At 39.1% G+C, this 18,954-nt stretch overlaps 1 protein-coding gene across 1 annotated transcript in view; it reads left to right on the plus strand.

Annotated features, from left to right (window-relative positions):
* Nucleotides 1–18,954, plus strand: part of BNC2 (basonuclin 2) — a 295,227-nt gene that overhangs the window by 125,063 nt on the left and 151,210 nt on the right. The window contains 1 exon segment of the mRNA XM_023758914.1: nt 17,619–17,721. Coding sequence (XP_023614682.1) covers nt 17,619–17,721 — 103 coding nt within the window.

Raw genomic sequence — 18,954 nt, forward strand, 5'->3', positions numbered from 1 at the left:
AAAGAAGTGGAAACCTGTGGCCCATAGCAACAGATGAGATTGTGGTGAGAAACTGTGTTTTCTCAGCACATTAGTAAATCTCACCTTCAGTGTACAAACTCCCTTTGATGTCTAAATAATAAAAGGCCCACCACCACTGCTTTCTGTGAGTCAAATAAAAGCAAGAAGCAGTTTCACATGGGAGGCATTATCAGCCCAGGTTTTACATTTCCCACCCCTGTTCTTTATATGTTCTGTTTTCTCAAATGCAGAGGAACATACGTGACGCCTGTGTGCAGAGAGCCTCCTGTTACTAACTCGGTATAACCACCACCCCCCCACACACAAGTGTTAGTGGCTGACATAACACTACAATCTTACACTACTTTCAGCACCAAAGGATTTCCCATCCCCATCATTAATATTTTAAAATAAGTGAGTAGACTAGTTAGAGGGGGAATCTCTGTGTCAATGAATTGATACAAGGATCTAAAGTATTTTTCATGGAGATAAATATGGCAGTGATGTTTGATAATTAGCATTTGGCTAGATAAGCATCATGTAGTCGAACTCTAAAGTTTGTTAATCTCTGATTAAGAGGTAAAAAGCTGAAAACTGTCGGAAGACTAGTAGCCTGAAAAAAAGTCTGTACAAATACACACCCACTTCTAAAATTCTGTCATTCCTACTTATATCCTAGGCATGCCATCTGGCAGTGAGGGCTCAGTGCTAACTTGAATACAGGTAATATATTTCACAATTAAAATAACAGCCTCACATTTACTGGATATGATCAAACATGAAATGTTAAAACATGTTCACTGCCAGCTGTATGGATATTCAGATAATGTTTAAGTGAAATCATATTGAATTGTGCTTTCCTGATCCATTTACGATTCACCCACGTGGAACAGGCTAATTGTGTAAATAGTATAGGAAACAATTATCTTGCAAAACTAAGAGGTACTTTGAAGAAAACCAACCTGTGCTCTGTCATTTGTTTGCTCGTTATTCTTTGTTTTTGGCATTGATGTCCTGTGTCATGAAGAGGAGTATCTGTGGCCTGTGGTTGTCTAGTGAGGGTCCCTCTTGGATTACTTAAAACTCATAATGTAGGCTAGGTATAGGTTTCTTATATATCAGAGTTCTGAATGTGGGCTAGTGATAAACGCAGTGAAACTTCGTTGGTTGTGGCTGTCTTCCTTTATCATTATTTGCAGACCACCAAAGCTTTGTGTATATTTAATCATCTAATTATCCAATAATATATTGACTTGCCCAATGGTACTCATATTGAAGAAAGGGGTGGACGCACCACAACATACGGATATGCCCTCTAAATAATTAAAGAAAAACAGAAATGTATGAAAGTGTTATATCTGTCTGTCTGTCTTTCCTATATTACTTACCTATTGACCAGGATTCTATACTACCATTTCATTCCTTTCCAGAGCAGGAAAGCAGATTGATTGGGAGGGTTGCATCACCTTGTGCAGGGAATTCAAATGAACTCTCTCTACCTGCTTTTCGCCTTTACTGAAAAACAAATCTAGGGACCCATTCATTTGGAGAAGGTGCTAGGGGGTGGGTGTGTGATGTCGTGAAGGGCTGCTTATGTAGGCTTTTGCTCCAACCATCGCTGTGCTTGTAGCAAGGGAAATCAGAATATTGGATTTCTATGCTTTTCCTTTTGACTCTAAGAAAGTTATAAATCACTATAGTACATAAGTTATGATTTAACCCTTCAAATTACTTGAATATGGTTGGCATTAAGTTTATATTAATGATTGCTTTGCCGTCAGAATTCGTTTAGGAGGGTATGTTTGTTTATGTTTCTGACTTCTAGCACTGTCTCTGGAGTAGTAGACTTAGCAAAGGAAAGCATTCACTCTTTGTCTATGATAGACCACATGCATATTAAAGGTGTTGATCTTCATGTTCAGTTGTGTTTATACAGGGAGAATGGGTTTTGCAGAGGCTGAAGTTTTACATGTAGCTGTCCTTGAGGTATACTTTTAATTTACTCCTATTAAAGCCACAACCCACTTGATATTTTTAGTAACACCTGAATCAAGGAATAAAATGCACAGTTATAAAAACTGACTTTAGGGAAAGAACATAATATATATGTATGTGTAAATCACATGTATATATTACATATGTATTGGTATATGGAATTTTTTTAAAAAATGGGAAGTGTGTCATTTCATTGCCAGATAGAAGCAGTAGGTGCTGCCCCAAAATATAGACACATTGTGACAAAGCCAGTGCCTAAATGCCTAGCTCTTGAACTGTGATGAGTCTGGTTTTCGTTTTTGTTTTGTTTTGTCTCAGGCATGCTATTATTTCCGTAGCCTTTGGAAGCAGAAGAGATGGTAATGGTAGGGAAGAGGGCTTTTTTTTCTGTAATGACAGGGAGACCCAAGGTTAGAATATTACTAGTATTGCCCAGAAGAAGAGTGAGGTATGCATCCTTAGAGTAAGATTATTTTTTTTTGAGTAAATCTAAAATGTCTCTTCTCTGCAATGGTGAGTGAATTCTGCCACAGACACACCTACTGGGAATGTTTACCCCTTATCCCTCTCTTACCTGGAGTTGGATGGCCAGGAAATGATTTTGGTATGGCCACTTGCATATTTTGGTAGTATATGCTGTATGTGTATGTCAGTTTTATAGTTTGCATTTTCACATAGACACTCCTGGAATTTGCAGCTATGACTCCGTCACATATGGGCATTTTTAGCAATTTTATTTATTTATTTATTTAAAAATTCACAAAATACTACAAAAATTATGTCTACTTACAAGCTTTCTCTTTCATCCCCCCCCCCCACCAGTATGCCAATACTTCAATCTATGAGTTTAATGTAAATTCTTTATTGATAGACTCTTAGCAGTCTATCAGATTTCAATGTCCTAGAAAGTTGTTATGGGACCAAAAATTTGATAGATAAATATGAACTGTCTAGCAAGTGATGTGAATAGCAACAGAGATTTTACTTCATTTCTGTCAACTATCTGTGCTATGTTATTAATATTACAACATATGGTTCTTGTTCTCTGCAAGTATGTACATAGTTTTTTTCCCCATTAATTATTTAATTAAGAGATACTATGTGATTTCAATATACAAATTTAAACCCCTGATACTAGAGGGGACAAAATAGGCAAACCAGGTATGGGATGAAAGAATATCATTTTTTATGTCATAGATAAATTATGATAGTCAAAATCACACCTAGTTTTATACAAAAAAAATGAATTTATTCTGTACACTTAGATTATGGGAAAACTACATAAAAGCACATGCAGAAAAAACGGTGCCTTCTGGTGTTTAAAGCTGATATCTAAATATATGTCTATTTGTGCCCGTATGCAGACGTAAAGGACAGTTTTCCATGAAATAATGCATCCCTTTAGAATTGCTGTAGATTTTCATAATTTTTAAAACATTCCTATTGTTACTTACATCAAAAGGGCAGCCAGGGTTTTTTTTTGTGTCTGACTATACATATGCATTATAAAAAAAAAAGTGAGTCTTCTGTAATTACCAGTTTGCAGAGCGAATTCCTGCAGGGTTTGTACTCTCCCCATTAGTAAAAGAGATAAGTTGAAATGTATTAAAATTTCACTGTACAACTGGGAGTTTTTGTTCACAGTAAATGTGTTAATGTTTCTTCATTGCTTGACTGTTTGTGTTTGAATTTAGGCAGCGTGCCCAACAGGGACAAAATTATAGGATAAAGCTATGTATAAAAGAAAATCCTTCAGAGAGCACCAATAAGGCTCTTTTTAAAAATAAGCAGTTACATATAATAGTACATGGCCGTAGCCACAGAAAAAAGTTTTATCTGTCTATTTCAGAATTATTGGAATTTTTCTTTCCCTTATGTAAAAGTTAAGAGGACGGAGCTTATGTCAATAGCCAGTGTAGTTTGATGTAAAAACATCTATTACTCTATTTAGTGTTACTCCCGTGAAAAGGAAAAGATTCCTTCTTGTTGTCCTCATGATGAAGAGAGGCTAATAGCATTTTGAGAGAGAGGTGATAGATCACATTTTCTTCCCCAGCAGAGAAGTTCTTTCTTGTTGAGAATTCTAATTACAGCCTGTTATATTTTTGGAGCATTTTCCTCTGCTTTTCTTGGTCGCCACGCACTTAGTAAATGCAATTATTCACATAGATAGGCTTACATTAAAAAAAAATTAATCTACCACCACTATCACCTAGTGTGAATACACAGTGAAATTCACAATACAGGATAAAGGCGACTCTGCATTCTAGAGTGGACAGAAGTTGCAGGTACCTATAAACACTGGCTCTAAGAGCTTTAGCCATCCAAGGAACTGGCCCACTCCTCTCTCTCTCTCTTACATGTTGAATATGTATTGTAGTTTTTACTGTTTACCTTCTGTAGTTCCTTTTGCCTACTTTTTCATATGTGAGGATGAAAGAGTTTGCCAATATCTCTGTGCTGTCTCAAACTATAGCCACAGGCCTTACACAGCACACTCAACACAAACCATGTAAAGAAGCAAAAATAAAATAAAAATCTTTATTTTAAGTTACTACCCTAGAAATAATTATGTAATGTACTTAGTCATAGTGTATGTAGGTATGTGGAGACATGTGAAGAAGAGGAGAAGGGGGGGGGGAGGAGAGAGAGAATATAAGAAAGAGTGAGAGAATGCATTTGTGTGTGTATTTCTTTCTTTTTTTTTTTTTGGCTCCATACATTCAAGCACCCATAGAAAAATTTGAAAAGCTCCTCGAGTATTTTCTGTGTTTTATTAGCTTTCCGTTATAAAATGTATCTTTCCCCTTAAAATAGGTTGCGGGTAGGGGAGAGGGAGAGAGAGACACACATTTAATTCTTAACTTCCTCCTCTACACTGTTCTTTAAAAAGTAAATTTTAAACTGATAGACCTTGAAGTCCTTCAGAGCTATTACTTTCTTTTGGCTAATTCCTAGAAAGGCACCATATGAAAATTGGATTTTTGATCTGATGGAGTGATTCTTGAATTCTTATGAACCATTTATAGTCTATCAAGTAAATCCTTCTTAGTTCACGGATTATTGACCCAATGGACCATATTATCTGCTTCGAAGCTGTTATAGCCCATTATGTTGATTCAGCTGACACACATGTGAACCCAGTCCACATGCCCAAGATGACATTAGCATTGTGCTGGAAGACTCCCTCATTTTCCACAAGGCTTTCTATTTATTTCTTAATTTTCAAAAGTTAGCTCGGTTCCTGACAGCCATTGCCCAGGTCTCTCCGTGTGCTGGTGATGTGGAAGCATTTGTTAACAGCTAGATGGTCTGTTCCTTGCTGTCTTTTTCTATAAATATATGTCTCTCTTTGTCTCTTAAACCTACTAATCCTTAAAAGAAAAAAGAGAATAATGTTTTTTCAACACTCAAGGGCACATCTTATCCTCAGATGCTTATAGATTCCATAGAAATGTGTAGGATTTCTTTGAGCGTTTGAATCTAGCCCTTTGGATTTAATTTAAGAAAACCACCTTTTAGAAGAAATGATAATAATTGTATTTGTGGGTGTTTTTTTTTAAATGTATTACCTGAGAGGTTTCACTTGAAAAATTTCAGGGACTCTAGCCAGTGGTAAAATCAAGATGTGCCTTTAGTGATTTATATGACACTCGAGGCCAGTCCAGGTCTCAGCACAGACCTCAGGGGAGTCTGTGACCTAACATAAATAAGGTACAGGAGGGCATGTTGACTGTTCATCATATCATTATTATTATTTGTAATAGGTATAGTTCCTGAGGTGGTGTCTGCTCTTGGGCAAAGCAACGTGTTCTTTCATAATCAGACATAATAATGATGCACAGTTGTGTGTGCAATGGTAGGGATTAAAATGTTTATTGAGATATGCTCCTAATGGGCAGTCCCAAGGCAGGGGAGGTAAGATGACCTCCTTGTCTCACTTTTTAAAAAATATTTTGGACTTTCTTAATATACCCATTTGAAGACTCCATGGAACACTGTTTGGAGTTGCTTTTTCTGTCTAAAATGTACCACTTTGTAGAAAACGCTAGTGTAAATTAACTGCTCACTTAGCGGTTTCCCTACCTTTTCAAGTTGGCTTAAACCTTCACCCACTCCTCTCCCTCTGTGTATAGTTTCGTCCACATCTCCTATTTGGTCTTAAATTCCTATTGGAGCTGGGAAAATATCTGAGGAAATCTCACTGCGGAGGAGGGGAGCCAGGGGGATTATTCAGCTCCTTGACTCTCCTACTCAGGCAGAGCGGAGAGAGCCCTGGATTCCTGGCTCTGGCCATGTAAAGACATCTCAGGGCCTCATTTTCTGCCGTTTGAAAAATCTCTAATTTGGGGGATTTTGATGATTAAATACGAGAATGTATTTTGAAGTATTATGCAAGCTCCAGAGCGCCACACAAAAGTGGGGTATTATTAGTCTCACAAAGACAGCCTCCATTGACCTGGGTAATCCGGGCTGTCATTCGAAAATATACTTTCTAAAATGCAACAGCTTGTGCCCCTGGTTGCTTCACTGGGATAAATTCTTTTTCCAAACCTAGAGGAGTCAATTTAGTTACAAGGTCCATCCACCTTATGCTCTTGCTTGGTAAGTGGGTATGATTACTGTGCTTTGGCATTTGAAATAGTGTGACTGGCTCTTTTTATTGAGGATCAAGATTTAGAAGGACTTCTTCTTTGAAGGAGTCCTTCCCTGGCAGTCTGTCTGAGAAGGAGATGCACCATGGATATAGGATGATGCCTTACATTTGGCACAGCCTGGGAGAAACCTTGGGTTACTCCTGCACAGCTCTGCTTGGTCACCAACTTACGTATCATCATGCAAGTCACTCTTCCCGGGATTGAGGCCGCTTCTGAAATTCCAGAATTTAAGCCTTATCTTGACTTGCTCCTTCTTCTTGCCTAATGAGGAGCATTTCATTGTAAAATGTCTAAAGGTTTATACATCTTCTTGCATCTCATTATAAATCCCTTCCTTATTAATGTCTTCCCTATCATATTATATTAGTAATTGTTTTCATGAATGCCACAGAGAAATGTAATCACATTACCACCTTTCAAATTGCATTAGTGAAAATGAATAAAATGTATATCAATGGAATACAAAATTGCTGATTCAACATTAAGGTGAAATGAGAGGAATACTACTTAGCATTCATATAATATTGGAGGTGCTTTGGCTCCTCATATAAAGTTGTATGTTCTGGTAAATGGAGACTGAGTTTAGTTGAAATGTGCTTATTTTTTACAGTGAGCTAACCCCTTATTTTCAATTAGATGATAGCTATGTTCAGGGAAAGAATATTTCCTTTTTAGTCATGTTAGCACAGCTGCCTAAATAGTCTGTAAAACTTGTAAACATACAGGCAATAAATGGAATATCTTAATTGTAAACTGTTAGGCAAGAAAATAAAATGTTTCTGCCCAAATTGAAATGCCTTTTCATTTCCTGTTTCTCTAATATTACGAACTGCCTAACAAAATCGCTTGTATTACCATAGGCCTAATTTAATTGGGGGGAGTGGGGGACATAACATGCCTGCATATGCTTTGATACCATAGGAGTATGCGTATTTTCTGTATATAATTGGCTATATCCCGCTGTTGATTTTTACTCTGAACTCCTAAATTATTTAAATGGGGTCTTCCTCATGTCGAATGATAGTACTTTGTGGTCATAAAATAATGACTACAGATGCTCATTGGATCCATGTCTGCGAAAATTTATGTGCCTGTGTGTATGTCCTTTCTCTCTGTTTGTAGTTATATGTTCACACATGGTCATAGAAACATTCATATTCATATATAAACATCTACTCAAAAGTTTATGGTTTTCCCTTTTTGCCCCCTCCCCTTAAACCAAATTCTTTTTTTTTTTTACTTTTTCTGAAGTAATTTTTTTCATCACAGTAAACTGAGAAATATTTTTGCTAGTGTCCATGACAGAATTCACCATTGTCAATTTGAAACAGGTTCTCTTAGAGTTCTTTTAGTATCTTGATATGAGTATGCTGAGCATTATAACTGAGAGGTCCCCCTTCCCCCAAGTTTTTAAAAGATGTCCTGGATTTTCCTGATAGAGAAGTAGCAACAGATTTTAAAAATAACTGTCAGTTTTAAAAGGGATTTTCAAATCTTAACATTTTCAAAGTAAAAGGGATTTTCAAATTTAAGCAGCAGTGAAATCCTTTTGTTCGTTTCTGCCTTCTGTTTGTTCACTGATTTAGCATTTGCCTATTGAAGACCTACTGGGTTAAAGATGGACAGGATACCCACATTCTGTTTGCTAGGGGAATAGTATCTTATGAATGAAACTATTTAGCACACTAAGAGACTAGGTGATGCAGGGGGTTGTACTCTCCCCCGCTTTTAAACAGCATTATTGATATAGAGTTCATACGCCATACATTCTACCCATTTAAAGTGTACAATTCAGTGGATTTTAGTATGCGCAGTTATCATCACAGTCATTTTTACTACATTTTCATCACCTCAAAACAAAACAAAAGACTTCAGATACTCCCCATCCCCTGCTCTGCAAGCCCAAAGTAACCACTCCCTGCTTTCTATATTTATGGATTTCTATGTTCTGAACATTTCGTATGAATAGAATCACATGATATATGGTCTTTTGTGACTGGGTTCTTTTACTTGCATAATGGTTTCAAAGTTTATCCAGGTTGTAGTATGTATCAATAGTTCATTTCTTCTTGTGGCCAAATAATATTTCATTATATGGATACTAGAGGCCCAGTGCATGGATTCGTGCACCAGTGGGGTCCCTTGGCCTGGCCTGCGCCCTCTCACAATCTGGGACCCCTCAGGGGATGTTGGACTGCTGGTTTTGGCTGGATCCCCGCAGGTCAGGCCGAGGGACCCCACTGATGCACAAATCCATGCACCGGCCTCTAGTATGCATATAAGATCTTTGGTTAATCTCTTCCCACCCTCCCCCCTCCCCCTTTCCTCTGAGATTCATCAGTCTGTTCCATGTTTCCATGCTTGTGCATTGAGCGTCTGCCCCTGGTGGTCATTGCACGTCATAGCAAACGGTGGAATGGTCGCTTAGGCTTTTATATATATACATACCATAGTATGTTTATGCATTGGCCAGTTGGGAGGGATCATCCATTTTAAGGGAAACTCAAAATGAGATTTTTAAATCTTTTGATTTTTAACAGTAAATGGTATTCAAAGGCCACTTTTCCCCAGTGAATCTCTTTCAACTATTTCAGGTGTGTTTATTGTAAAGATGATCTAGTGAGTCTGGACTGACCATGTATTTTCAGATCTTCCCACTCAATGACAAGATCTCCTTGTTGAAAAGACATTAAGAAATTTCAGAGTACATGAATACAACAAAATGATCATCTGTATCATGTTGTTCTCTCTTCATACTGCATTAAAAACAATTAGACAAGTTTTAAGAAACCTTCTATTTAAGGGTTAAGTAATTCTTTGATTTCTAACTTAATTTTAACACCAAATAAAATGTACACTTTTGCTATAATTTCCCATTGTGTGAATTTTTGAATGGGTTTTGTTAAGCAGGCAGAATAACTTCATTGATTCTCATTTGCAGCTTGTTATTTTATGAGTAGTGTCATTTACACTGCAGTTTAACACTCTGTGAGCCCTTTTACAGTACACTTCATAATTGCTGAAAATGGGGAACATTGCTCATTCAAATTCAGATTTATATGTTTCTTTGTATAAATACAGAAAACATACCCACCTTACTACAGCTATAGATGTATTTTAATAGTCTCCTGGTCAGAGTTAGATAGGGCTTCTTAGGTTTAAAAAGTTAGAAAACTTATTTGGATGTTTAAAACCATGAGTCTCTTGATTAATGCTCTGTGTCTACCCAACTGTCATGTTATTGTCTTGTTTTGATACCTGATTGCAAAATCCTGTAGCACAACAGGTGGAAGTTCCTTTACTTTCATCACGTCTGAGTGTTACAATCAAGTAAAAGTTAAAAAAAAAAATTTTTTTTCTCAAGCTGCGATTTGGCCAAATTTAAGACACTGAGTTCTTCTATAAAGACAATATCATATAGGTTTTTCAAGTCAAAACTACTTTTTTTGAAAGTTGTTTCCTTTCCATTAGTTTTGTGGACCAGCCATGTGAACATGGAAGGGGGGAAAACTCCCTTGAAAATTATACAGGGAGCTATTCCCTAACTTTATCGCCATTACTCTCCTGTGAGTTTTTTAGAATCTTTGTGGCAATGCTTGAATTACTGCCTTAGACTCTCATACACAAGATGGGTACATGTGTGTAGAAGGCCTATTAATCTCTATGCATCTTTTTGGTCATGTACAAGATCACTCTCTTCATTCATAATGCTTGACAGCTGTTACTTTGCAATTACTGCTGTGTATTCTGTGACAATCCTGGAAAAGTTCGTTACCATATTTTTATCTTTTTATATATTTTTAGATAGCAGTCTTTGAAGGACAATTTTCCCACCCAATAAAGAGGTTCATTCATCGTAGCTAATTAATTTATACAGGTAGATTATACCACCTAAGTTTACAGTAGAAAATGATGGGACAGAATGGGTGCTATAAATCTTGGTATCCTCCCAAGAAATGAATAAGAAGAAAGTGGGTTTACCATAAGAAGGATTTTTAGTTACATATGGGAGATTTGGCCAAGGATAATGAACACTTGAAGGGAGCACCCAGCAAAAACAAAAACAAAACAAAAAAACTACACTAATAATAGACAAATATGTAAATTGACTGTACTTCCGCAACACCCCCACAGCCAATCAAGAAGGAATATGCAAATTAGTGGGACAAATATGGCAGTGGCCACGGAGCCAACTGGAGCGGGCGGGAGGCTTGGGTCGCGCCCGGGGATGGAGGAAGCCAAGCTTTCCGTCCGCCTGGGCCTGCCGCCGAAGGAGGGGCTTGTGGGTGGCGGCCACAGAGCAGGCCGGAGCGAGTGGGAGGCTTGGGTTGCCCCCAGCAATGGAGGAAGCTTCCTCCATCACCAGGGGTGACCCAAGCTTCCCGCCCACCCTGGTCAGCCACTGAAGGAGGGGCCTGTGGGGGGCGGCCATAGAGCCGGCCTGAGCGTGTGGGAGGCTTGGGTCGCCCGGGCCGGCCGCCGAGGGAGGGGCCGGCAAATGGCCCTCAGCCCCTCACCCAGGCTGGCCACACCACTATCGGGGTGAGGGTCCCTGCTGGGGGTCGTGGCCAGCCTGAAAGCAGCCTTCAGCCCCTTACCCAGCCTGGCCACACTCCCATGGGGTGAGGGTCCCCACTGGGTGGCATGGCCAGCCTGCAAACAGCCATCAGCCCCTCACTCAGGCTGGTCAAGCCCTCCCAGTGGGGACATTCACCCCATGGGGGTGTGGCTGGCCTGCAAACTGCCCCAGCCCCTCACTCAGATCGGCACCGTCCCCAGTGGGGAACCCCCACCCCAATAGGGGCATGGCCGGCCTGCAAACCACCACAGGCCCCTCACCCAGGCTGCCCCACTCCCCAAAGTAACCCCCACCCTGATCTGGGACATCCTTCAGGGCAAAACAGCTGGCCCCCACCTGTGCACCAGGCCTCTATCTATACTAATCTATACTAATAAAAGGGTAATATGCTAATTAGACTGGGAGACCTTCCAGGAGACCTTCCGGACGTTCTTCTAGTCAAAGCCATGGTGGCCTGGCCAAGGTAGAGGCGGTTAGAGGCCAAGAGGGGAGGGCAGTTGTGGGTGATCAGGCTGGTTGTGGGGAGCAGGTGGGGGTGATCAGGACTGTGAGGGGGGCAGTTTGGAGTGAGCAGGCTAGCAGGGGTGCAGTTGGGGGTGAGCAGGCTGGAAGGGGGGCAGTTGGGGGTGATCAGGCTGGCGGGAGGGGCAGTTGGGGGCGAGCAGGCTCGGCAGGCAGAGTGGTTAAGGCCATCAGGCAGACAGGCAGGTGAGCGGTTAGGAGCCAGCAGTCCTGGATTGCGAGAGTATACCAGATTGAGGAGGGTGCGGGCTGGCTGAGCCACACCCCCTCCCCACCCATGCACGAATTTTTGCGCACAGGCTCACTAGTCTGTGTGTGCTGTGTGCGTGTATGTATGTATATGTATATATATATATATCTATATTTATATATATATATATATATATATATATATATATATATATATATATATATCCCAGAACTGAAATTAGTTGTCTGTCTTTTTTTTTTTTTTTTTTTACTTTTAAAACATTTTTTTATTTTTTTGTGGGTTTTTTTGTAGATTTTTTGGGGGGTGGCAGAGGAGGGTTTGGTTTTATTTCTATGATTGTTCCTTCAGAGTAATGTTTCCTGTTTTATGTTTCTATTTGCCCCATGGCCTTATTTTTGCATTTTGTTATTTTGTATCAAGTAAATTATACAAATGTTCCCAAACAAGGAATAGCTAATAGGAGATTTATTAATTAGCCTTGTGTATAGTTTTTTTGTGAGGTACACTACATATTAGCTGAAGCATCAATCTGTGTTTTCCTGAGAGATGTCATTTGGTGAGAAGATTGATGTTCAGGTCACATATACTTGCAGAGTTCAAGTCAGCTATGAGCATAATAAAGTGAGAGACTTCAGTTGTAGTGATAACAGACTCTATTATTTGAGTAGGGCTTTGGAACTCACCCAAAATACTTTCAAATGCACTCTTATTTAATATTCAAATACAAAAGTGTTACTGACCAAAGCAGAAATAAATATTTTTCTGTTAAATTGCCCTATTTTATGTATTTGAGATATACTTTGAATGTGAGTATTTATAATATACTGGTTTTAATTGTATGTTTTTTTTTCCTTTTTCTATGAGTAATAGAAATAAACTGATTAATATTTGGGAAATCCACCCTATCATTTAAGAGGCATATAAACATTTCTGAACCCAGGTATTAAAACTAATAATCCCTGTCATACTCATTGTAGATGATTATAGCATGAATAATATGGCCTCATGTATGTCAAAGTGTTCATTTATTAATTACGACTAAATATGTGTTAAGCATTTTATAAGGTGTAGGAAAAACTTAATACATTGGGAATAATCATAAGGAAAAATTAATTCAAATATTATATGTGGAAAGTTTCTTGAGGTCATAAATGGTTTTCAGTTATTGAGCTTTTACTATTGCTAGGCATAGTGCCACATGCCTTATATTCATTATTTCATTTAAGTCTTTTGACACTCTTGGGATGTTATTGTTACTGTCATTTGACAGATGAGGAGAGGGACTCAGAGAATTTTGTTTTCCTTGAAGTGCCCTTGAGCACCTATTATTTGGCCAATGGGCGTTTTGCCCTGCCCTAATGGAATTTATATATTTAGAAGGGAAGACAGACCTTAATCAAATAATCAGACAGATGTATAAATATAACATAACTAGAGGCCCGGTGCACGAAATTTGTGCACTTGGCTGGTGGGAGAGGGGGGTCCTTCAGCCCAGCCTGTGCCCTCTTGCAGTCCGGACCCGTTGGGGGATGTCCGCCTGCTGACTTAGGCACCTGCCCTGGGGAATGGAAGTACTATTTGAGTTGAAATCTGAGAGATGAGCAGGAGTTAACAGTACACAGTGGGGGTTTGATGGTGGGCATGTACAGGTCCATGACTGCCTAACTGGGAATCAGATAGTAACTCAAGGTTTCCAATCAGGGATGGAGAGCTCACACACACCTGCGTCTAATTCCTGTGACTTTACTACTGAGCAATGTTAGACAAGGTACTTAAGAGTCTCCCCCCCTCTCCCCCGACCCCCGTTTCCTTGTTTGTAAAATAAAGGGGATAATAGTACCAACCTAGTGGTATTTTCTGAGGATTAAGTAAGTTAATGTTTGTAAATTTTTTAGCACAGGATCTAGAAAATGCCAATTATCCAGTAAATCTAACTGTTATGAATAATACCAATCGTTTACTGTTAAAAATAAGTTTAAAAAGTCCTGCCTTTGATTTGATTTAATAAAAGACAGGAATAAACAGGGAGAGACAGTGCTTCTCAGACCTGTTTAAGGGCTTCCTCCTGTTCTTAGGTCTCTCCTCTAAACCCACCACCCACAAACTCTGACCATGAAGTCCTTGAGCACAAGGACTCTGCCATCTATTTCCTGCCACTTGACATAGTACTTGGCTTTAACGGGATGATTTTTGCATAGTGATGATATTTGAAGCCGTAGGAGGGGATGGAATTGCCAAATTAAAAAGCGAAGAGCCTGGTCATGGGAAACACCTGTATTTATTTACAGTGGAGAGAGACTGGGAAGTGGCTGCCAGAAAAACTAGGATAGTTGGTCTCTATGGAGGAAAGTTAGTGCTGCAAGCTGCTCTGAGGTCTGGGAGGACAAGGAGCCCAGAAAAGGGACCAGAGGTGAGGAGAACATTCCTCTTGGAGGCAGTGTTTTCAGTTGCAGAATTCCAGTTGCAAAATTAGCATGTAGGTGGTGGTGAGGAAGTGGAAGCAGTTGGGTGCTGGGTGCATGGATTTCCCTTTCAAGAACTCCATGGTAAAGGTAAGCAGTAGGAAATATTACTTGTAATACGTTGCAGGCTTAAGAAAGTTTATTATTGTTGTTATTGTTCACGGGGAGTTGGGAATGCTGGTCATGTGAGAATGGAGGAAAGAATTACAGGGCACTCTGATGAATCTGGGTCCTGGAGGCATGGGAACAGTCTGACTAAACTGTCTGTACTTTCTTTGGTGTCCCGTTTCTGACACTTTGTCAGCCTCTCCGAATTTTCTATAGTTCATAGTGCCCAGCAGTGAGTGGGCAGCACTCACAGGTTAGCTGAAGGAAGAAAGAAATGAATGTGCTCATAGAAAGCAAAGCTCACTTATTTCTGCTCTTCCCAACTGTCTCCTTCGAAAGCATGTACATTTTTTTGAGGCTTAACTGCCTTTGATAGTTTTATGATAATTTATTTTTTTTAAAGTGTGAGCGAGTTGGTGAGTGATCACATTGGTTCTATTTTATTGTGAGTAAATAGTATGTCAAAGTTTTATGTCGTTTCAAAAATGTTATTTAGAATAAAACTTCCTTTGAAGCCACAATATTCTCTTACTCAAAATATTTATTTAGACCATATTGTTTAAATATATATAATTCCCTTAAGGAACAATTGTAGTGTATATAAATCTGGACTTAAAACAAATAGACCTTCTGGAATTCATAGAAATACAAAAAGGATATTCCAGTACTTAAATGTTTATATACAAGAGGAGTTGAGGTGTTCCAATGTTTGTATGCTTAGGTACAAAAAAAGTAGAATTTATAAAGAAATGATGATCTGAGAAGTTTAATTCCCAAATGTGCCAGACATATAAAGTTATTTAGGAAGAGAAAATATTTGAATCATAAGTGAGTTTAGAGTAAGTGAATCAATGATATACATAATCATAAGTATACATAAAAATAAAACAATTCCACAATCTCTTGATTTATTCAGGTCCTAAATATTGTTATAATTAAAAAGTGTACTTTTAAACCCCAGGAAAAATTAGGCTATTTTAATAAAATAATTAAATGTTATCAAATTAATTATTTAAAATATGTATGTCTTTTGTGCCTGAGTTAGTTAACATATAGTCCTTGAGAGATCATCTCTTTCTGTTGGTCATCCTTTAATTTTGGTAACACAGGGTTTTTGGGGATTTTTCAGAATTTATGGAAGCTTTCATTATCACACTTCAGATTATGTAAATATTTTAATGCTAAATTCTTGCCATATCTGAATTTATAATCGGATAGTTTGTACAGTGCCTTGTTTTTAATAGAAACACTGCTCTCTAAACTGTTTTGTTTTGACCGTAGTTCAGTCAAGTTGTGAGTTTGTTAACTAATGATCATGTTATTTAAAGAAGCTATTTCTAACCTGAGATGGTCTAATATATCATTCAGTCGGTAACTATTGAAGTTGAGATAAGAAATTTTGGGAGAAACATTTCCCCTTATAACCTACACATACATATAGTATTCTTGCCTAGTTGGCATTTCCTTTGGTGTCCTTATTTCTTAATACTAGTTCCTTTAATTACGAATGCATACAGCCAAGTCTGACAACCTAGCTCATATGTAATTGGATTGTTGACAGTGGAAGAGAGACCCTGAAATATCACGCAGATTATACAGTTCAGTATTTCCCTAGTGGTAATAGAGGAGCAAATTAGGGATGGAATTGAAGTAGGAAAGCAGTCTTCAGTGAGGTCTTTAACATCAGAAACTGAATAGGGGCCTATAGATTTAATTGTCATTAGTGAAAGAAAACTCTTTTAAACTTGCCCGATCCAAAGCATAGGGAGCAGTAAAAGCCTGTTCAGTCTTAGTCTCTGTAAATGGAATTTGGTCCAATCATATTAATGAAATCCCGAATCCTGTCTGTTACAAATGAGGCAGTTTATGTAGAACTCCAAATGGTTCCAGGAAGATGAGCGCCTGGGGGTGCAAGTGAGCATAGCTTGGAGGCACAGAATTGCAGTTGCAGGTAGCACCTCAGCCCCCTCCCCCGCTTTCCCCCAAATCAGCAGTCATTGATTACATATGAAGCTGCAGAGAGATCTTTTCCTGGCAGTTCAGGTAGTTACAGTAGATTGTTAATCTGTGAATGATCGGACTAAATCCCTTCTGTCTTCAGAATTTCCATGCAAATTAGAAGGAAATGTATGAGGTAAATTTATTAACTGTAGTCTAGGAGCTTAGGTCAGCTTTAGCATACTTCTTAAGTATACGTTTTTATCCATAAAAACAGTTACACTTCATTTATGCTAATTTTCTATGGATTCACTTGATAATATAAATTGGTGAGATGATTTTTTTAAAAGTACTTGTAAAGAAATGAAAGATTTTTTAGTGTGTTTTTAAGTTTTCTAAGATACAGTTGGGTTGTTCCAGATATAAAATGTTCCCATAAATGGCTTTTCCTATTCTACATCTGTTCTTAAAATAAATTTAGACTTATTTTCTTGCATCACTGTTAAAATATAGGGAGGGTTGTTTTGTATTTGTCAAAATAGGAATGAAAGTGGAATAAATATATCAAGTGGGGGGAAACAAGGAATTGGGAAGTGATAAATAATACTGGAAGTACACGGTATACTAGGTCTCATTGGGCCAATGGGAGTGTCTTCAACATGTCTCTGAAAGATTAACGAAGTATTTAAGTGGAACTCAGCAGAAGAATGATATTCTAATAACATTTGTATGTTTTGTTTTACTTTCATCAACATTTCACTTGAACATTATCTTGTTTGAATGTATAATTTTTGCATTACTGCCAAATGGATGAACTTACATGGGAATAGCAGCAGTATGTTTTTTTTCCTCTTTTGGATCCTGGTGTTACAAATCCAGCATCTTGTAGGATAAGTCATCCTTTATTCTTACTCTACTCAATGCTTTTCATTTAAAGGTTACACATGAGTGGCATGAAATACTCTCTTAGTTAATGAACCTTGTTTTTCTTACATTTTTATGAGATTTTGATGGTATCAAAAACCTCTCCAGGCCCCTCCCAACATGAAGACTTTAAACCTGGAAGTGGTTGCTCCTTAGTAAAACGGGGAACAAATGTGCCTTCGAACAGATGCTGACGCTCCTTTCCCGCCTTTACTTTCCAGGCCATCCGTTGCACACTGGTAAACTGCACGTGCGAATGTTTCCAGCCGGGGAAGATTAACCTGCGGACTTGTGACCAGTGCAAACATGGCTGGGTGGCACATGGTGAGAAAAAGCTGGGCCTTTCTTTCTGTTCTTGTTATGTTCATGTGAATGTACATGCTTTTTTAGAGCAATCACTGGTCTGAAGATGAGAGGGGTCAGCTGTGCTCCAAGTGTCAGCAAACATTCATCCTGCGGTTCTCAAATAGCATATTTTCAGCTCCAAGATGTAAGGCTTAGGTGAGCAGCTCCCAACAGAAGGCTGAGATGTTTATAAGACAGCGGGGCCCTGGGATTCTGACCTAACCTCACAGCAGCCAGCAAGCATCAGGCCTGATGGAAACTCAAACGTGCCACAGTTGGTCTTTCAGGGCCCAGACCTCAGAGGGAAGCTGGCAAATCCTTTCTGCTTGTGGAGAACATCTTGATGACTGCTCACCCTTGGTATATGCCTTAGGGGCTGAGTGTATCCTCCCAGGTGTTAAATGTTGTATAATCTAAGGTGGTTGACAAAGTGAATGGGAACATTGTTTGGCTGGTATCTGAGAAAGTAATCCGTAAATAACCCCTTTCAGTGTGTGCTGGGATTGGAGGTGGCCAGGATTGGTGGTGTGTGAGCTCTGTGTAGATGTGTGTTGGGGTGGCCAGGATTGGTGGTGTGTGAGCTCTGTGTAGGTGTGTGTTGGGGTGGCCAGCATGGGTGGTGTGTGAGCTCTGTGTGGGTGTGTGTTGGGGTGGCCAGGATTGGTGGTGTGTGAGCTCTGTGTAGGTGTGTGTTGGGGTGGCCAGCACTATAGGTATGTGAGCTCTGTGTGGGTGTGTGTTGGGGTGGCCAGCATGGGTGGTGTGTGAGCTCTGTGTAGGTGTGTGTTGGGGACAAAGGTGATCCAGGCCAAGGCTGGCAGTGTGGAGGCTTTAGCCAGATGCACAGAGCTGTTCCATCAATGTGCCTGCCCTCAGCATTTCACTTGTTCTTATATATGGCTTATGTTTTTTTTATGTTTAGGCAAAGGGAGACTGGTAAATAAGTAGAGATATTTTCTTTACTGCCTAGACCAGGGGTCCTCAAACTTCGGCCCGCGGGCCACATGCAAATACAAATATTGTATTTGTTCCCGTTTTGTTTTTTTACTTCAAAATAAGATATGTGCAGTGTGCATAGGAATTTGTTCATAGTTTTTTTTTTAAACTATAGTCCGGCCCTCCAAGGGTCTGAGGGACAGTGAACTGGCCCCCTGTTTAAAAAGTTTGAGGACCCCTGGCCTAGACTATAGAATTTTTAAAGATAGGTAATGT

The sequence above is a fragment of the Myotis lucifugus genome, unplaced genomic scaffold, assembly GCF_000147115.1.
Source record: "Myotis lucifugus unplaced genomic scaffold, Myoluc2.0 scaffold_144, whole genome shotgun sequence".
NCBI lineage: Eukaryota > Metazoa > Chordata > Mammalia > Chiroptera > Vespertilionidae > Myotis > Myotis lucifugus.